Source organism: Lissotriton vulgaris, chromosome 5, assembly GCF_964263255.1.
Source record: "Lissotriton vulgaris chromosome 5, aLisVul1.2, whole genome shotgun sequence".
Classification (NCBI taxonomy): Eukaryota; Metazoa; Chordata; class Amphibia; order Caudata; family Salamandridae; genus Lissotriton; species Lissotriton vulgaris.
This window is the reverse complement of record NC_141693.1, coordinates 1,137,468,132-1,137,486,713: the sequence shown is the minus strand read 5'-3', so window position 1 is coordinate 1,137,486,713 and position 18,582 is coordinate 1,137,468,132. Positions and strand designations below refer to the sequence as shown.

The 18,582-nt window shown below is 42.6% G+C and overlaps 1 protein-coding gene across 2 annotated transcripts in view; it reads right to left on the bottom strand.

Annotated features, from left to right (window-relative positions):
• Window positions 1-18,582, bottom strand: part of TDRD1 (tudor domain containing 1) — a 1,954,313-nt gene that overhangs the window by 1,382,316 nt on the left and 553,415 nt on the right. For both annotated transcript variants that reach the window (XM_086922877.1, XM_086922878.1), the window contains exon 7: window positions 55-186. In XM_086922877.1, the coding sequence (XP_086779003.1) occupies window positions 55-186 (132 nt within the window). The remainder of the gene's footprint in view (window positions 1-54; window positions 187-18,582) is intronic.

The window sequence follows — 18,582 nt, the reverse complement described above, 5'->3', positions numbered from 1 at the left end:
ATGTTCAAAGATACCGGTTGCTGATATTTAGTGAGAGATAACATGTTGGGATACCTGTATCTCTGCTCCCTTTTTTAGGTCAATGCTCTGCAAATCTGTCAGCATTATTCTCTTCCTGCTTTCAGACTCAATTCTGGGATCACGCAAAGGAGAAGTGGGATCCTGCGCACAAGCAAACAAACTTTCCTAAGGGGAAATGACAAATAAAAACTCAATATGTGCTCATGTAACAAATGAACATATTTACATAAGTAGTGTTTTTCTCTTCTGCTAGGTTACAATTTCTGCTTATTTCAAGGTATGAGTAGAGCAATCAGTTTTTAATAAACACTTATGCAGTATTCAGTCCTTGGCAATCTCCTACTCTGTTGCAACTAGAGAATGCATCACAATGCTGCTAAACAATGCAATGAACTGCCGCCATTACGAGTAAACAGAAATAACATCACCTGATCCGATCATTTGTAGTCTATAAGTCTTCTGATAATGGTAGTGGATGGCGGACATAGAAAAGCGTGTGAATTCAAGCAGTACCGAACACCAATAGTCTAAGAACACAACACAATACACAAATAAATTTAGAAAATCAAGAAAGCTAAATAAGGAAATACTAAAATGGTTAGTATCTAATAAGGAAGAGATAATCAAAGAGTTGCATTTTTAACGTTTTAAGGCATAAAGTAGCAAAGAAAAAAGCACTTTTAAATGTCAATGTAAACCCTAGGGCTTCATACAATTACCGTTGGGAGAAGGGTTTGGATAAGCCTCATGGGTAATATTTATAAAAAAATAATTTATTACGAGACTTTGTTACTAGCACTGTTCTAAAAATCCTCCAGTAGGGCAAGCGAGGGTTTTTAAGCCAATGAGGGTTTACCAACGCGTCAACAAGCACCCACTAAAACCTTCATGTTCCAGTGCCAAAAGCTCACAGTGGGACATGGTCAGATTTCATTGTCCCTGATATTCCTTCACAAATGGGTAACTCCCTTCTAGTACCTGACCTATATTGCTTCACAAATGGGTAACTGCCCTCTAGTACCTGACCTATATGTTACCTACACACTTATTCAACTTTTTTGATTCTCAAAATATTCCAACTGGGTAAGGCTGAATACTGATGCCAAACAGGTCTTCACGATGCCAGCTTCCTACAACCCAAGGCTCCACAGTAGTCTTTATCTTCCCTACAAAATGTTCCAAACAAGAAAAAGTGTGGTCTTCCAGGTCAAGAGTGCACTTTCCCAGAGATAACTTCTGCACCCCACTCCGTTCCTCTGGAGGATAAAAAAAATGACTAAGTCCCAAAGGTTTCTTGAAGCTGGAAGAGTCACTCCTAGCCTGCTTTGCACACCAGATCCTAAGGCATGCCTCTAGCGACTGTATTTTATCCTTTCTCTAAATATCCAGTCCAAGCTAGTCAGCTGGTTCTTTCTCAGAGCAGAAAGCTCAACTGCATTTTGTGTCCCTGAAGCAGAAATGGACGGCCAGAAGAACCTTGCAGAGCAGTTTCACTTGGGCTTGGCAGCGGGAGTCATGATCTGTTCAGCCTTCTTTCCCCAAAATAAGGCGCAATCTTGTTCCTTCTTTTCTTCTCTTTTTGGGTAGATCCTTAATGTATTAGTATGGTGCCACTGGTGGTCTGAATCCTTTTAAGATGCGACTGATTAATTGTAATCTCTTAAATCAGTCAGCCTGTGAATTTTGGTATACTTGAAATTAATGTTAATGCAAAAACTAGTTTCCCCACAGGTTGTGACAGACAATATTTTCTGTTCCTGTGACTGACATTTGAGGTCTCCGCCTGAAAGGAACAGTTGTGGTGGTGGTGGTTTCTTGCTGCCATCAGTTTCTTCCCTGATAGCTCATCCCTGCTAAATTGTCACTCGAAACATCAGTTCAGCCTTCCTGCTCCAAGAAGCAGCCATATTGTTCTCTAGCAGGCCAGTCGTTCACATCTGTACTTGAATGTTGATTAGACATTCTGGGGTGGGGATAAACAGGCAAATGGGTTTTTAATACAGGTTGCTCTCAGGTAGCACAAAGTGCACTTTTTAAAAGGGCTTTTAAAAACTATTCATTAAACATCTTTCACGATGAGTCAAGCTTAATAACATGCAAAAAGGAACAGTCAATTTATTCTACCATGTTCCCAGTCTGAGTTGTGAAAATCTATTTTCTGTCAGGGTGGTTCTGGAACAATGTAGCTTGGCCTAAACAATGACAATCGACTTTTGACAACTGATGAGTAAGAGAATGTGGGGGCTTACAAAGCCTATTTGGAGTTGACTTAGTTTATAAATGTAGGTTTCCTATTTGGAAAACACTTTCTTGCCACATGTCACTGCAGTGGTTTTAAACTGTAGCCAGTGAGACCATAATAGTTTTCTCCGAAGCCATAAATATTAAGTCATGATTGTGAGTGGCGAACTAACACATTGCACACAACATTTACCCAACTTAAAGTCTGGGTCTCATGTCATATGTGAATTGTGTACTCGGGATACTAATTGCCTTAAATACCGGGGAGGGAGGGGGGGGGTCATGTTCTGCTACCAGATCAATCGATTACTAGGTTGTGTGTGCCTGGAATAGGGAGTGGACTATTTACTAAAATCTGAGGGTTGCATGGCAGATCTCATGGGATCCTGACCTCTTATTTCCGGTCTTTCATGATGTTTGGATATTTGGGGATTCTGGTTGATAAGGTTATTTTAGACATGTTCTCTCCTGCCTCAAACTATGCTTCTGCTTGCCTAATAAGAATTCCTGCTAATCCCAAAAACATTTGGAAAATAAACATTGATTTAGTGTTTCTAATAAGTTTTATTTATTACATGGTAAATTTTCAATTACCCTTCTAAAAAATCTTCTGGCAAATGGCAGCACGTAGAAACAATTTTTTTGCTCCTTCGCTACTGCTCATTAAAACGTTTCCATCTAATTGCTGAAGAACTCCAGCCAATCACTACTGTTTTGAACTGCAGGTATGCAATGGGTAAAAAGTTTAGAACAGATTTGCTGAGTTAGCATATAGTGAATTTGGCCACTGTTTTCGTTGTTTTGAAAACAGAAGGGTTAATGTTTACACGCTAATGCATCGTACCAGACAACCAAGAATCTGAGTCAATCAGATATTATTATTTCTTGCCGACATGTATATTTATATAGGAGGTAGAAAGGAATTGACTGTCTGATGCACTGCTATTTTTGCACAGTGAAACAATAGGACATTATTTCTGGAACAACTGTCCGTGCTCTGTTGTTGCATACGGCTTACGGGCACTCTGACCTGTGACCCTGACACAACGTGACGACGTGGGAAGAAGCGAGGCGCGAGAGCTGGAGAGACGCAAGTAATCGTGCGTGGGGAAACTTGATACCCTGGAGCTTAGAAAAAGCTCGGAAGAGACGCAGTTCCGCGCCTAATCAAGCCGCCTAATTAAGCCAAAAACCTCTCTAAACGCCTCCCCAAAGCCGCTCCAAACGCCGAGCTGGTGACCTGCAGAAGCCCGAGCCTTCTGGGTGAGATGCGAGGTTAAGTGTAGCCGGCTGCACCAGCAGGAGAGAGACGGGTGGAGAGAAGAGAGTGGTGATGGAGAAGTGAGGTGTACATTGAAGAGGACCTCCATCCAAGCCTAAAAGCGGCGAGTAAGCAAAAATAGTGCAGAAAGCCATTTGTTATGCTCGCTCTAATTACAAAGTGAGATTTTCATAAAGAAGAACTTTTCATAAAGAGGAATTTCGCACTTAAATAAGGAAGTGAAAGTGGGGCAGGGCACGGGTGCAGGCGCATATACAAGGCACAACAGAGGTAAGTGTATAACACAGTTTTCTTTCCCCCTACCAGTATTATTGCCTCCCCCCTCCCCCGTCCTGAGTATTGTGTCTGGAAACAGGAGGTAGCGCCAGGTGGGATATTGTGAAACAAACTATAAATATAATTCAAAGAGCTTAAAAATGGCCCCCAGGAAGAATTAAAGCACACTGGGTCTTGTACAGAAGCAAAAAGTCCCCCCTACAAATCAAAGCTTTAGGAGAGAGCCTAGCGGGGCCAGGGGCAAAACCTAAATACAAACTAGGACAGAAGAAATAAGAGAAAGTTACTAAGAAGTCATCGCAAGGGGGTTGCAAGGGAGGCACGGGAGGCACAGCATCAAACTCCCTTAAAGACTTTGTGGGGAAACACTTTAAAAGGGTCTTTTCACCAGCCAAGTCCCCAGATGCCGAAGAAGGGGAAGAATCATGGAAGGGGGGGTTCCTCTCTAATCTTTGACGAACATACGGTGGACTCTGTAAATTTATTTAATCAATCCCTACAGTCTTTAACTGGTTATAAGGGACTAATAAGGTCACCTCGCCTATCCTCATCTCAGGTGATTTCAACAGTAATATAATAAAAGCCAAGCAGGACAAGAATAAAATCCATAAGATATGGAACAAACTGGAATCACTAGGATTAACAATCTTAAATGGAAACATGAAGGGAGATCAACCCGCAAAAATCACCTTCTCTAGTGGAAAAAAGAACTCCACACTAGATTTCACTGTAACTAGTAACAAACTAAAAAAAGAACGTTGTCCATTTTGAAATACGAACCCGACCGGAGAGCGGTCACTTTCCACAAGAGACCATACTGAGAAAAAACATCGAAGAGAAAACACAGATAGAATTTCTCACCGCAATTCCGGAAATACACAAACTGAAGAAAATCAAATGTAAGGGTCCTATAAAAAAGGAGATAATGGAATTGGTACACGAACATGCAAATGCTATGGAGACCATTGAAAATCAATCACTGGAAATAAAATGGGAGAACTTACATAAATTTGTGCTAGGAAAATTCTCAGTAAATACATCCGTAATTTATGGACACAAAGCTAACAAAGAGCCGTGGTACAACACTAAACTAAGATAAAAAAAGTGAAGTCGCGAAAAAATTAAGAACAAAGGCTGCAGACAAGAGGTTAGGAAAAGAAGCAGACAACAACGATATACAAAAAATGAGAAAAGAATATAAAGAAGAATGCAGAAAAGCGAAAAAAATGTACATGGAGAAAATATGGGAAGATTTACTAAGAACAAGTAAACTACCAAATAGTGGAGAATTTTGGAACACAAATAATAAACTATCAAAAGGAACAGGTGGACAACACAACATCGGAATAAGCAAAACAACATGGGCCGATTATATTGAAAGCCTATATAACATCCACAGGAAGCATAGCGACAAAGAAATAAATAAAGACTTCAAAAAAAGTTTGGACCAAAAGAAACAGAAACTGGACAAAGAAAAAATGATCAGCATGAAAGTGCACACCGAGAGGAACAGACACTTCTGACAACTGTTAAACAAACAACCACCCTAATAAAAAAACTGAAAGCGGAAGGAGCAGCAGGCCCAAATGGGATGCCAAACGCCTTATTTAAACAAGATCCTGACTTTTGGGCAAAATACCTGACTCCGCTATTCAATCATGTTTATAAAGAAAAAAAGATACCACAGTCCTGGAAGGGTAACATCTTCCACCCAATACACAAAAACGGATGCAGAATGGAACCCGGGAACTACAGATTAATAGATTTAATTGATGTAGAGGCAAAGCTCTTTGCATCTTGTATATTGATTCACCTCAGTCAATGGATAAATGAAAACAAAATAGTACCCAAATTCCAAACGGGTTTTATGGAAGGTATGGGCTGCACAACCAATCTTTCAGCATTGTCACTACTAATCGAAGGAGCGGGAAAAAGGAAGACCGGATTAATAGCCTGCTATATAGATCTGAAATCCGCCTTCGATCGCGTTCCAAGACAACGCCTATGGAAAAAACTGGAAACTTGGGGTCTGCCGCCGGCTTTAATGGATATTATAATAGCCTTGTATAGCGGAACGTGGGCAAAAGTAAAGCTTGGTGATGGGAGAAGAATATCCGCAGAATTAAAAATAAGAAATGGCCTCAAACAGGGCTGCGTGCTCTCTCCAAGCCTTTTTAATATATATTTGGCAGATTTGGAAAACCAACTGCAGAACGTGAACGGACACCCACAAAAATTGGCCAACAAATGCATCCAGTTTCTAAAATATGCAGACGACATTGTAGTTTTAAGTCAAACACCGATAGGCCTCCAAAGAATAATATCCAAATTAACAGACTATTTTGACAGTGAAGGTCTGGAATTAAACACCAAAAAAACAAAAGTGGTGAGATTGGCGGGCGCAAGTAGATGATCTTTCAAGTGGTATACAAAGGACAAACACATTGAGGAAACAACTTCATACAAATACCTGGGGATTACAATAAGCAAAAATATGTCCCTTCTATATCAAAAAAGAAACATTGCTGCAAAAGCACAGTCACTGAGCTTCGCGTACAGAACTCAGCAGTAAACAAAATCCTCAAGACAAACCAATAAAACTCATATCACCTAATGTAGCTAAATTACCCGCTTTAACTACCTCCCTTAAAGAAAGCGTGGAGGAAGGGGCCAGAAATAAAACTCTACAGCTCCTGAGAGGACCCAGATTGAAAGGAGAGGAGGCTAATAGGAACAGATGGCTATATTTTGCACTAGCAAAAATGGGAAGGGGAGGGGGAAAACGAAGAAGAGATCGTATTTAAATAGGTCCCATCTCATTAATTCATTTGCCCATTGTCCCAACTTGAAAGGAATAGGATCAAAAGATCTCAGACAAGTGGGTTTTCTAGCAACCATTGACGGTAATGAGCTTACCAGGGTACAAGTCTAGTCTGACCTGCTAAAAATTGCTGAGGGGAAGGCAGAGAGAGAGAGAGATTTTAAAAGAAGGGATTAGGCTAGTACCCAAAGAAGAGGTAGTGATCGAACACAATGTCCCGCAAAAGAAAGCCTTCTAAAGTATCACGCTGGTCTAGGAAAGAGGAAATTGAGATTATTAGAAAAGAGAAGTAGATTTAGGTTTGGAAAATCTCAATATAGTTATAAATAATTCAGACTTTGTGGAAGCATGGAAGAACTGGAGCTATAGTACAAGCCCTGCTGGGCCTTCCGAGGAATCCGAGACAATTGGGCTACTTAGCGACATAGAATAGGTAACGGGACAGCTACATGGCATAAAACTGGTTTCTTGGAATATAAATGGACTAGGAAACCAAATAAAGCAAGAACTCATACATGAATTTTCAAAAAATAATGAGGTCATTTGTATCCAAGAAACCTGGCTATGTGGAGTCCCCACGGTAGTTGAAGGGTTTCGACAACTATCGTCCGGCATTAAGAACAAGGTCTGGCCGCTCAGCAGGTGGCTTCCTGACAATAGTATCTACAAAGGTAGTAAAGAATGTACTTTAGCTACTTGTAAATCGTTGCTTGTTTGCAGAATAACCACAATGTTTGCTGATAAGAAGTATGAAAATATGTTGATTTTAAATGTATACATGCAATGTGGTTCCCAGGAGGAATATAAGGTTGAAATGGGTTATTTTAAAAATGACATGGATTCACTTTGTGATAAATATGGCTCAGATTTAATTTTTTTAGTGGGAGATTTTAATCAAACTAAACCTAAAGCTGGTAGATCTTTGGTACACAGATATCTTGGCGTCATATGACATATATCAAGCGAAGTTCCCTGAAATTACCTAGCAACAAAAAGTCTTTTTTGCTTAAATGACCGGATAGCCCAAGACTGCCCCGCAAGGAAAACTTTTAAACAGTGAACTCAAAATTGTCCTATAGACTATGTTTTTAGGTCACCGTGGCTCAAGCAACTGGTGAACACCCCCACCCACTACGCCGGCCACACGCTTGACCCCGTCTTCTCCTCCAGCAAGCACATCTCCTTCAGCCACTCCACAGGACTACACTGGACAGACCACAGCTGCGTCCACTTCAACTTCAGGAGAACCACGACCCACCACCACCCGCAACAGGTTCACCGCAGAAGCTGGAGCAAGATCACCGCCGACCAGCTCACCACCTCCCTCAGCCAGAACCCTCCCACCATCACGACGGACCCAGACGAAGCAACCCGCAACCTCACACAGTGGCTCACCGACTGCGCTGACGAACTCGCACCACTGAAGAACCCTCCCAGCAGACCCGGCAGCAGGGAAGCCTTGTGGTTTACCAACGGCCTAAAAACTTCAAGAAAACCTGCTGCACCCTCGAGAAAGCTTGGCGCCACGACCAGACAGCAGACAGCAGAACGCATGACCGCCCTCAAGAACGCCACCCGCAAACACCCCCAGCTGATCCCCACCTCCAAGAAGACAGCATTCAAAGAACGACTGGACAACAACACCCACAACAGCAAGGAGCTTTTCAGCCCTCCAACCGCAGCACCTGCAACAACGACATCACCCCCTCGCAAGACCTCTGCGACTCTCTCGCCTCGTTCTTCCACCGCAAGATCACCGACTTACACATCCGCCTCGGCGCACTGACCACGCACCCAAACACCGAACCAGCGCCCCCCACCACCACCCTCTGCACCTGGACCTCTGTCAGCACCGAAGACACCACCCGCATGATGAACACCATCCACTCCGGCTCCCCTACCCACACCACATCTTCAACAAAGCCGACTCCATCATCGCACCCCAACTCCGGAACATCATCAACAGCTCCTTCGCATCCGCCACATTCCCGGAGAGCTTGAAACATGCAGAGCTGAGCGCCCTCCTGAAGAAACCCACTGCGGACCCCACGGACCTTAAGAACTTCCGCCCCATCTCGCTCCTCCCCTTTCAAGCCAAAGTCATCGAGAAGACCGTCAAAAGACAACTCTCCGTCTTCCTCAAGACCAACGGATCCCTCGACCCCTCACAGTCCGGCTTCCAAGCAAACCACAGCACCGAGACCGCCCGCATCGCAGCCACCGACGACATCAGGTCCCTGCTCGACAACGGGGAAACAGCTGCTGTCATCCTCCTGGACCACTCAGCAGCCTTTGACACCGTATGCCACCACACCCTGATACAACGCCTCAGCAACACCGGAATCCAAGGAGCGGCACTGCAGTGGATCATCTCGTTCCTCGCCGTAAGAACCCAGAGAGTCCGCCGCCCCCCGTTCCGATCCGCGGCCACTGAAGTCATCTGCGGCGTCCCGCAAGGATCCTAACTCAGCCCCACCCTCTTCAACATCTACATGAGCCCTCACGCAGCCATCGCCCGCCAACACAACCTCAACATCATCTCCTACGCCGACAACACCCAGCTGATCCTATCCCTCACCAATGACCCAGCCACCGCCAAAGCCAACCTCCAGGAAGGAATGAGAGACGTCGCAGAATGGATGAAGATCAGCCGACTGAAACTGAACTCAGACTTGTGAGGTGTTCTGGTCGGCCCCCTTTCTGAGTTCATCATGAACCGCCAGGGCAATAGACTTGGTGGAATGTTGAGGCCTAAACCCCGCTTGATGGGGGTCTAGGAAGTGAGAATTTTCCACGAAGGTCCTGAGACAGTTTGCTACAAAGGCCTCCAGGACTTTATCCAAAAAGGGAAGCAACAAAATAGGGGGGAAGTTACTAAGTACCTCAGGGTCAGCTCCCAGTTTGTTGAGGATGGGGGAACGAGAAAGGGACCACCCAAGAGGTAAGAGTTGTTCAAGAGGGAAATTGGTGGGTCAAGGAGGTTAAGAAATATCTTACGAGCAATGTGAGGGGGCAGCTGTCCCGTGGGGAGCCGGAACAAACTTTACTAAGAAGAGAAAAGAAAACCTCCTGTGATCAGAGGTGAAAAGGACAAGGGGTTTCCAGATAGATTGCCAAGATTGGGGATTAAAACAGTTTTGGGGATTAAAACAGTTTTGGGAATACTGGTTTTGATTTTAATTATCTTCTCAATGAAATAACTGTTAATAGAGTGGCAAAGGGACTGTAATGACAGGCTTAATGGAGACACGATCGGGTTTTGCTAATTCATCCACTATTCCACTATTGAGAAGATTTCTTTGGCTTTGTTTGAAGAATTAAGATTTTTGCGGAAAAATATTAGGTTTTGGCTACAAGAATGGCGGATTTGTAGTCTTTAGGAGCAGTGAGAAAGATGATTTTATTTAGGGGGCAGTAGTCCGATCTCCACTTAGACTCGGTCTGACGAAGAGCAAGTTTCTTCTCTTTCAGGTCCTTGGTGAACCAGAGCTGGGCGTCATGTGGTTGTTTGTTTTTAAGTGTTTTCAAAGGAGCAAAAATATCCCTTGCCTCGGCCAACCAAGTGTTGATGTCTTCAGCCTGGGTGTGAACTGAGAGTGGTGGTCCAGGAGGCTGGGGGGGACTAGGTATGGAGGCAGCAAGGGAAAGAAAGAAGGAATGTCTACCCGACTCCAGTTCCTGATTGCGAGGGGGTCAGGGGTACAGGATTTGGGAGTGACGGTTATGGGAAGAGCAAAAGAAATAAAAAAGTGATCCGACCAGGCACCAGGGGAAATCTGAAGGTTCAAAATATCCAAGTTTGAAAACCAGACCTGGTCCAAGATATGGCCCTTAATGTGAGTGGCAGCGTTGATGTGCTGGGTAAAGTTAAGGCCATTTAGCAGATCTGTGAAATCCTTCGAGCAGGTGCTTTCGCACTGATCATGGGGCCAAAAATTTAAGTCCCCTATGATAAGGATTTTGGCATGATTTATTGCCAGCCCGGCAACCATACTGCCGAATAGCTAAAGAAAATACGGTAGGTAAGCAGGAGGTCTATAAAAAAGGGCAAAGGTTAAGAGAAGCCTGTTGGAGTCGAGTTTAAATAGTAAGACATCAACCGAGGGAATAATGGGTATTTAACTGTAAATATGCAAAAAACAAAAGGTTTTATGCTTTTGAAATCAAGGCAAAAGTTTTAATTGGTTTTTAGGACAAGACAAACTGGAAACAGTCAAAGAATATGGATACTTAGGCCTCTGGTTTGATAGCGCGTTAAAATGGAGCACTCACTTGGAGGCCCAAGCAGAGAAAGCTTTCTCGCCAGTTTGAGGGCTGAAAAAATTCAATAAAGAATATGGTGATATTTCGCACAGACCTATGGTAAAGGCATTTGAAGCAATGATCCCCCCGCAAGTATTGTAGGGGGCTGAAGTTCTTTACCTGAGTGGTAAATGTGGGTGGGATTGTGAGGAAGGAAAGATTTTAAAAATGGTATTGTCTCTATCAAGCTGTACAATGATCCAAGCGATCAGAATGGAGCTAGGGCTAATAGCATGGAGCGTACAGACCAAAATGGCTTTAGTAAGATTTTGGAAATGCCATGACCCAGGTGGTGCGCAGAAGGTCTCACTCTGGTGCAGAGAGGAGATTCAAACAAGTAGCCTTGGGTGGGCAAAGGATGTAAGAAGAGCCCTCCAGAATATAGTAGTGCACCACAAGGTGAGTCTTTCGCAGCCATCCCTGGAAGTAGACTTAACTAAAAGAATGCTTAGAGACCATGGGCTACTACATTCAAGATCTCAAGACCTAGATTATATGAGCGAGAAAAATTCGGACAAGTGGTTAAAAAGCTCATGGGAAAATGCAGCCTGGTTCCCATATTTGGATATTCTGCCCAATAAAGGGTTAACACACGAAATTCTAAAGGTTCGTGTTGGTATTAACCCTTGGAAGACGGAAGAAAAAATAAAGGCTGCACTGATTCAATTAGATGGTATTTGTATATGCGGGCTAGGAATAAGAAATAATATTTTGCACATATTGCTTGATTGCACATTGATTTTAGCCATACGGAAATTGTTTTTATGTCCAATATTTTTAAAATACAAGGTTAATTCACATGCCTAAGCAGTTTGTCTATTTACTGATTTGCCATCCTTAGACATTACAATTGCATTAGGAAAATTCCTGAAAGCAACAAAAGATTATGTATGGGAGTTACTAAAGGAGGGGCACTGTTTTTAAACGTTTTTCCACTAATAGGAATTTTACGGATGTAGACCATTGCAAACGGTGCTAAATGAATCATGAAGGTTTTTGGGGGTTACATTTTGTTCTATGTATACTAAATTGCTTATCTATCTCTTACATAATTATTGTAGTCATTATCATGTGGATCTTATTCGTGTTTTATGTATTGTTTAAAGACCATGGTCTAAATAAACAACGTTTCTCTCTCACTCTCTTCGTGCTCACCAAGGTGAACCAGTCAATCTGGGGTAATAATAAGCAGAAAGGTTTTTGTTTTTTTATCACAGATCCAGATTTAAAACCGCATTAAATTACACAAAAAGGACAAAAATTGTTTTAAAATTTTATAAAATCCAATACCGCCCCAAGCAATTTCATAAAATTTCATACAGTTTCATAGGGGCTATCCTAACAAAAAAGGCTGTTTTACACAAGTGCAGTATCTTTGACACCAACAATACCTTAACTCCATGAAGACCTGTCTAAATATAATTTTACAGAACAAAAACCTAAGACATATACAACCTTCACCTGAAACAATATAGTTACTCATTTTCGCTCCCGGAACCATGGAAAGCTAAATAGTTTTCCCTTTCCTACATCCCACCAACAATCCTCCCCCCACCCGAATTCTCAAAACCTTTAATCAACCAAATTTCGGGCCTGATTATATTAAACCTTACAATCCCTCCACATTGAGTATTGAGTAGCGCATAATAACGTTCGTTTTCATTTTCTTCATTATTTCAAACCACTCTCCAATGGAAGAGATTGATTGTGATTTAACGCTGAGATCTCTATTCGATTAATAACTAAACCGTTGTTGCTTAATAGTGAACGTCTATCTATTGTCTTTAGTTTTAGAGTTAAGCTATTATAAGAACACTTCAACCAATAGTTTTCCCTATTTGTGCATTTATTTCAAACCAGGATTTCCACCTTTCCCCTAAGATAAAATCCATCACCTTGGAGAAACTCTGTGCCTCCCATTTAGATAGAGTGCTTTGATCAATAATCTACCTCGTACCAAATAAGAGACACACGTAGCAGCATTAATATAAGGAATTTAATAGTAATTTTAAAAAATCCATCTGTCTTTTAAAAATCAATATGAACTCTTGCAATAAACTTTCTTTGGGGATTTAACCAATGTGAAAATATCAATTATATTATATTATTTTAAAATCAGATTAATCAAGTCATTATTTTTTTTTTCTTTACAGATTTACAGATTTTTTGGGCGGATTAAGAACTAAAAACTTGGTTTTACCTATATTTATGGCCAAGCCCTTTTCATTGCAGAAGGTTTGAAAGCTGGAAAGCAACAATTGGATGCCCATTGGTGATTTTGAAATTAGGAGGGTATCGTCCGCGAACAGAAGCGTTGGGATCTTCCTTCCAGCCAGGGTGGGTGCGTCTGATGGTTGTTTTAGAAGATGCTCCACCACTCCGTTGATATAGAGGGAGAACAGAGTGGGGGCAAGCACACACCCCTGGCGGACGCCTCTGTCCACGGGGATACGAGGTGTTTTCTCTCCCTGTGAACCCCATCTAATTTGGGCAAAATTCCTATCATGAAATTTTACAAGCAGTGACAGCAGATAGGGGGGGAGGCCTAACCCATCGAGGACGTTCCATAGAAGCGTGCGTGGTACCAGGTCGAAAGCAGTCCGCAGGTCAATGAAGACTAGATACAGACTGCCCCCTCCCAGCACCACCACTTTCCAATAAATCATCAGGAGACGGAACGTCTGCTCGATTGTACCCGTACCTGTCCTGAAGCCTGCTTGGAGATCTGATAGGATATGATTATTGTCTGCCCACTCGATGATCCTGCCCAATACCACCTTTCCTGCTACCTTTTGAGAAGAATCTAATAAACTGATTGGGCGGTAGTTTGCTGGGTCGTCCCTGGAGCCTTTTTTAAAAATAGGTACGACCTCAGCGCCCCTCCATGATTCGGGAAAGACTCCGCCCAACATCACTTCATTCAAAAGCGAGGAAATTAATCTACTCCAAGGAGAGGGATAGTTCTTAATTGGGTCTCCTGGGATTCCGTCTGGTCCTGCTGCTTTGTTCGGGACGATGGATTGGATTGCTCTTTCTACTTCTAAGATGGTGAATAGGCCATCATGGGACGGGAGATTAATTGTTAAGCCCATGTGTGGGCAAGCTACCTGGGATGGGCCTGAGGGAACGGAGTACAGTTGCGAAAAATGGTCAAACCATGCTCCCCCTACGATGTTACAAGTTAGCTGCTGGTCAATGGGCTTTTCCCTAGATCTTAGTAGGTCCCAAAACCTCTTAGCATCCTTCCTAGTACTGGCCTCTACTAGTTCTCCCCAAAAGTTAAAATCATAAGTCCGTTTAGCTTCTGTTATGATTTTTTTATAAAATTTTCTGGCAGCCCTAATAGCAACCGCGTCTTTGGTTTTTAGTGTCTCAATAAGTTCCTTTTTAGCCTCACGACATTTTTGAGTGTACCATTTCTCTGACTGTTTGAGCAAGGATATTGGGGGACCCCTTCGAGTAGTTTGGGGAACAATAAATACATCGCTCAGCGCGAGTACAGTCTCAGTAAATAGAGGTAGGATTTTGTTATCGTTTTGACTTGAAGGGCTCATCCGGTGCTCCACCTCTTCCAAAATTGCCCCAGCTTGGGCCATCCTTGTCACGTCGGCTGAAACTTTTGCCCATTTTAAACGCCTGCTACAATTTGTGGGGACCACTTCATGAGAGGATTTCCACTTATGACCGGTTAGGCCTTGCCTTCCAACCTGCCAAGGGGCTGAAATAGATAGCGATAATGGGTTGTGATCGCTATCGACCGACACTATAACCTCCATATCTAGGTGATATTGCCAAAGGTTGTAATTGAGCATGATGTAATCAATCCTAGACGTGTGGTTTTGTCTATTGTAAGTGTGGGCACCCATATGGTCAGATTTGGATCGGCCATTTGTCGGTCGCAAATTGTGCTCCATGCACAAGGCATTGATCTCTATTGCGTTTTGCGACCATTTAGGAATCGGGTCAAGGTTCAGAATCGGAATACCTCTCCTGTTGTCCTCTTCAAAAGTGTCCAAGATGTCTTCACTGGCCAAGGGCTCGAAACAGCAGTTGAAATCCCCTGCAAGCATTATATGTGAATCTGCATCACAGGCAGCCAGGTTGCGGTTTAGACCTGTGGATGGTAAATGGGATGCACCGCCTTTGGCACCCCTCAAGTAGATGTTGAAGATTTCCATATTTCTTTCCCCTTTGCATGTTACCGTTAGCCACTGGAGGTCCAAAGATTGGGTGTTTCTTTCTTTTACCCTGTAGCCTAAAGCAATGCTGATCCATATGATAAGTCCACCTGACGGGCGACCTTTGGACCCTTGTTCCTGGGCTGCTGGGATAAAAAAGGTGGTAAATCCCACTCGATGTCTTGGCTCCAAGCACCAGGTTTCCTGTAGAAGACAGATGTGGAAGGGCTCCAAAAAGTCGTTCCATTCGGGGATGTCAAAATTGCGGCCAAGACCAGCCACGTTCCAAGATAAGATTTTTAGGACAGAGTCAGATGGTCGGAAGGCTCTGGTGGGGTCAATAGGCATAGGCATTAAGGAAACAGTCGCACCCACTGGTTTTAAAGGCGTCGCATGTGGCTCAATTTGGGGGAGATTGAAAGACACATAAGGGGCGAGGCAGGTGATATCCGATTGTTCAAGAGTAGTAGGTACAGGAAGGGTCACACAAGGCGGATTTGGCCACTCTTCCCTTTTACAATTTGCAGTTAAGTCCAATGACATTTCCACCCCATCAGCCCTTGCGTTGTTAAATCGACCTGTTTGGCTTGATACAGATTCAGGAGCAGGACAATTGGTGGGATGATACCTTTGCGAGGTTAGGGATGCCCTTCGTGTTTGTTTGAAAATATCAATTATATTATATTATTTTAAAATCAGATTAATCAAGTCATTATTAAAAATTACACAACTCCGATATTATGCGAAAAAATAAACATTTTGCAAAATATGCGCAATAATATTCCTGCAGAATAGGGAGAGCTAAAACTACCATCTCTATATCATTGGTAAGTGCTACTCTGGCGCTTTTATCCTGCCAAATGAAAGATGTGATATAGATTCTATATCTCTAGAAAATGCAGCTTTCAGCACTCAGGGTAAGGCTGAGAAATGAAAATTAAACAATGGAAGAATCGTCATTTTTATCAATGCCACCCCCTCCAGAGGGGTAAAGGGAATAGATTTATATTGCGCTAACAGCGCTTTACCTTTCAATAACAGTCGACAGAAATGTAGCTCATAAATCTTCAACCTTGATTGTATATCAAATCCCAGTTAGCACTTCGGTTGGTTACTATACTACAAAACCCATCAAGGTAAAAGGCAAAGGAGACTTCAGCATGCTGTCTCAGCCTGTTTCACAAAACTGCTTGGATACTGAACACCAAGAATTTTTCAGTCCACCTAGCAAAATGGCGAACAGTTCTTAGAGGCAATCCTGGAAACACAACTTGCATTCTCTTCAATGTATAGGACACAAAAACACCAGGCCAAGCAAACAGCTTCTGTCAGACTAAGCAATACTCTTCTGGGCCTAATGTCATCCTGCATTGGGCTGATACTCCTTTGTGGGCTTTGAAAAAGAGGCGCATATAACAGGAACTAGGCTAACAATGGCAATAAATGACTGGATTATGCAACATAGGCCTGGTAGCAAGAGAACTCAAAAAGACGCTACTGTGTGTTTCATCGAACCTCAAGAGAATGGAATGTCATGACAACAGATATTTTAATGGTGTGTTGGAGAGCCAACAAGAAAGAGCTCACAAAGAGGGGCCTCCCGTTTGATATGGAGAAGAATCTCTGCATTAACAACCTGGAGCTACGGGCAATAAAACTGAGCCTATAATCATTCCATCTGTAGTTGGCAGTACAGGAAGTTCTCACCAGTACCAACAACACAACCTCGAATTTCGTACACTGCAATGCTAAAGAGAACAATGTCCTGATCTTTCTTTACAAAGAAGCACAAAGATGCAAGCTTGGCCATCTCCAACCACGTGAATGTCAGAGTGAAACTTCTTCCAGGTGCCAAAAAGACTAAGCAGACAGAACAGTGGAACATTCAAAATATGGAGCATGTCTACTGAGCAAATACTTCCGTTGGGGTCTATGGCCATTTTAACACTATTTATTGCTATTTAAATTTATCCGGGATTCCTACCGACACAACGGTAAAAGATTTAAGAAAGTGAATATATGAAAAAACTATACTCAAAAACTACGATCTTCGCTGAAAATGTGCTCATTTCCAAAGAGGATGATAATGGAGGACAGATATGTTTGTTAAGGAGGAGCAGGAGCTGCTGGTGTCCTGGAACTCCAGCTCTTCTTAGACTTTGTTTCACTTGAGTTATATGTATGGCATACCTTCCTTTTTGATGGGGTTCATCATCTTTTCACTCAAATTAATCTGTGCTTCATGGTCTTGTCTTTGAAAATGGAATGGAGGAGGTGGCTGTAGGGAAGGAACAGTCCACTGTAGATCTAGCACGGTCCAATGAAGAGCGGATATAAATACTGGAAACATTACTGTAAGGCTAGGCATTATAAGAAGCAGTAATGCAACCTCTGAAGAAAAACCACCCACTTGACCAAGTGGCAGGTGGGAATCCTCCACTGTATTAAGTAACAAGAGCAGACCTTCAGCAAAACGCTGCAGATAAGGTGACAGATCTAGTATTTTCTTCCAGGTATTCATTTTTTATGCAACATCAGGGCCTTTACATTCTAATGAGCCAAAGATTTCCTCACCAGACTCCAGGGCTCAAAGTGTTGTGGTGCATACTGAAAGCTAAGAGTTCTGCAATACTAACTGAGAGGGTCTTGAACTTTAAGGTAGAGTTGCTAGACATGCATTGCTTTAATGATAAACTCCCACAAAGACATCCAGGAGTTATATTTGTTGAACAATTACTAAGTAACTAAACAGCCATTGCAATAAAATTGACAAATGAAAATACATGGTGCAGTGTATTCATCAAATCAATTTAAACTATGATGATGTGGGCGTTTTTTTAAAAGCTGCATTAAACAAACATTTAATATTCCAGATTCAAAGTTTTGCGTTTATATACGTATTACGAGTAGCAGTATATTAATGAATAAGACTTTTAAAATTTCAGGACCTAGTTTTGTTGTAGTGTCATGTAATTAGAAGGTCGCACTATTTCCTTATGAAATAAGATTACAAATGCAAAGTGTGCACATTACATTTAGATTGTTTTTGTGAGTGAAAGTGGTGTGTCCATTGTCTCAAAGTGGCAGGCTGAATCAGCGGGCCTGGAGGTGTTGTGCTGTGGAGCAGTCTTTTCTCAGTATTCAGAAGAATTTTGACGAAGCAACAGTACAGCTCGGGGTATCCTGGGTCAAAGCAAGCCAGGACCGTCTGCCTTCTCAAACGAATTTCCCTTTGGTTGAAAAGCCCTTGTCAGTAGCTGGCTCCTTTCATCCTGCACAGTTTTACAGGAGTACACTAGGTGTAGAAGGTCTTCCTTCCCGGTTCCACACAGAAAGCAAGTGTTAGGGAGGCATCCACTCAACCAAGGTGCCAGATGGTCTTTTACAGGTAATAACCTCGCAGATATCTTGAAATCTGCAACTTGATAGCAGCTAGGTACCAGTGGCAAAGTATTTTGAAG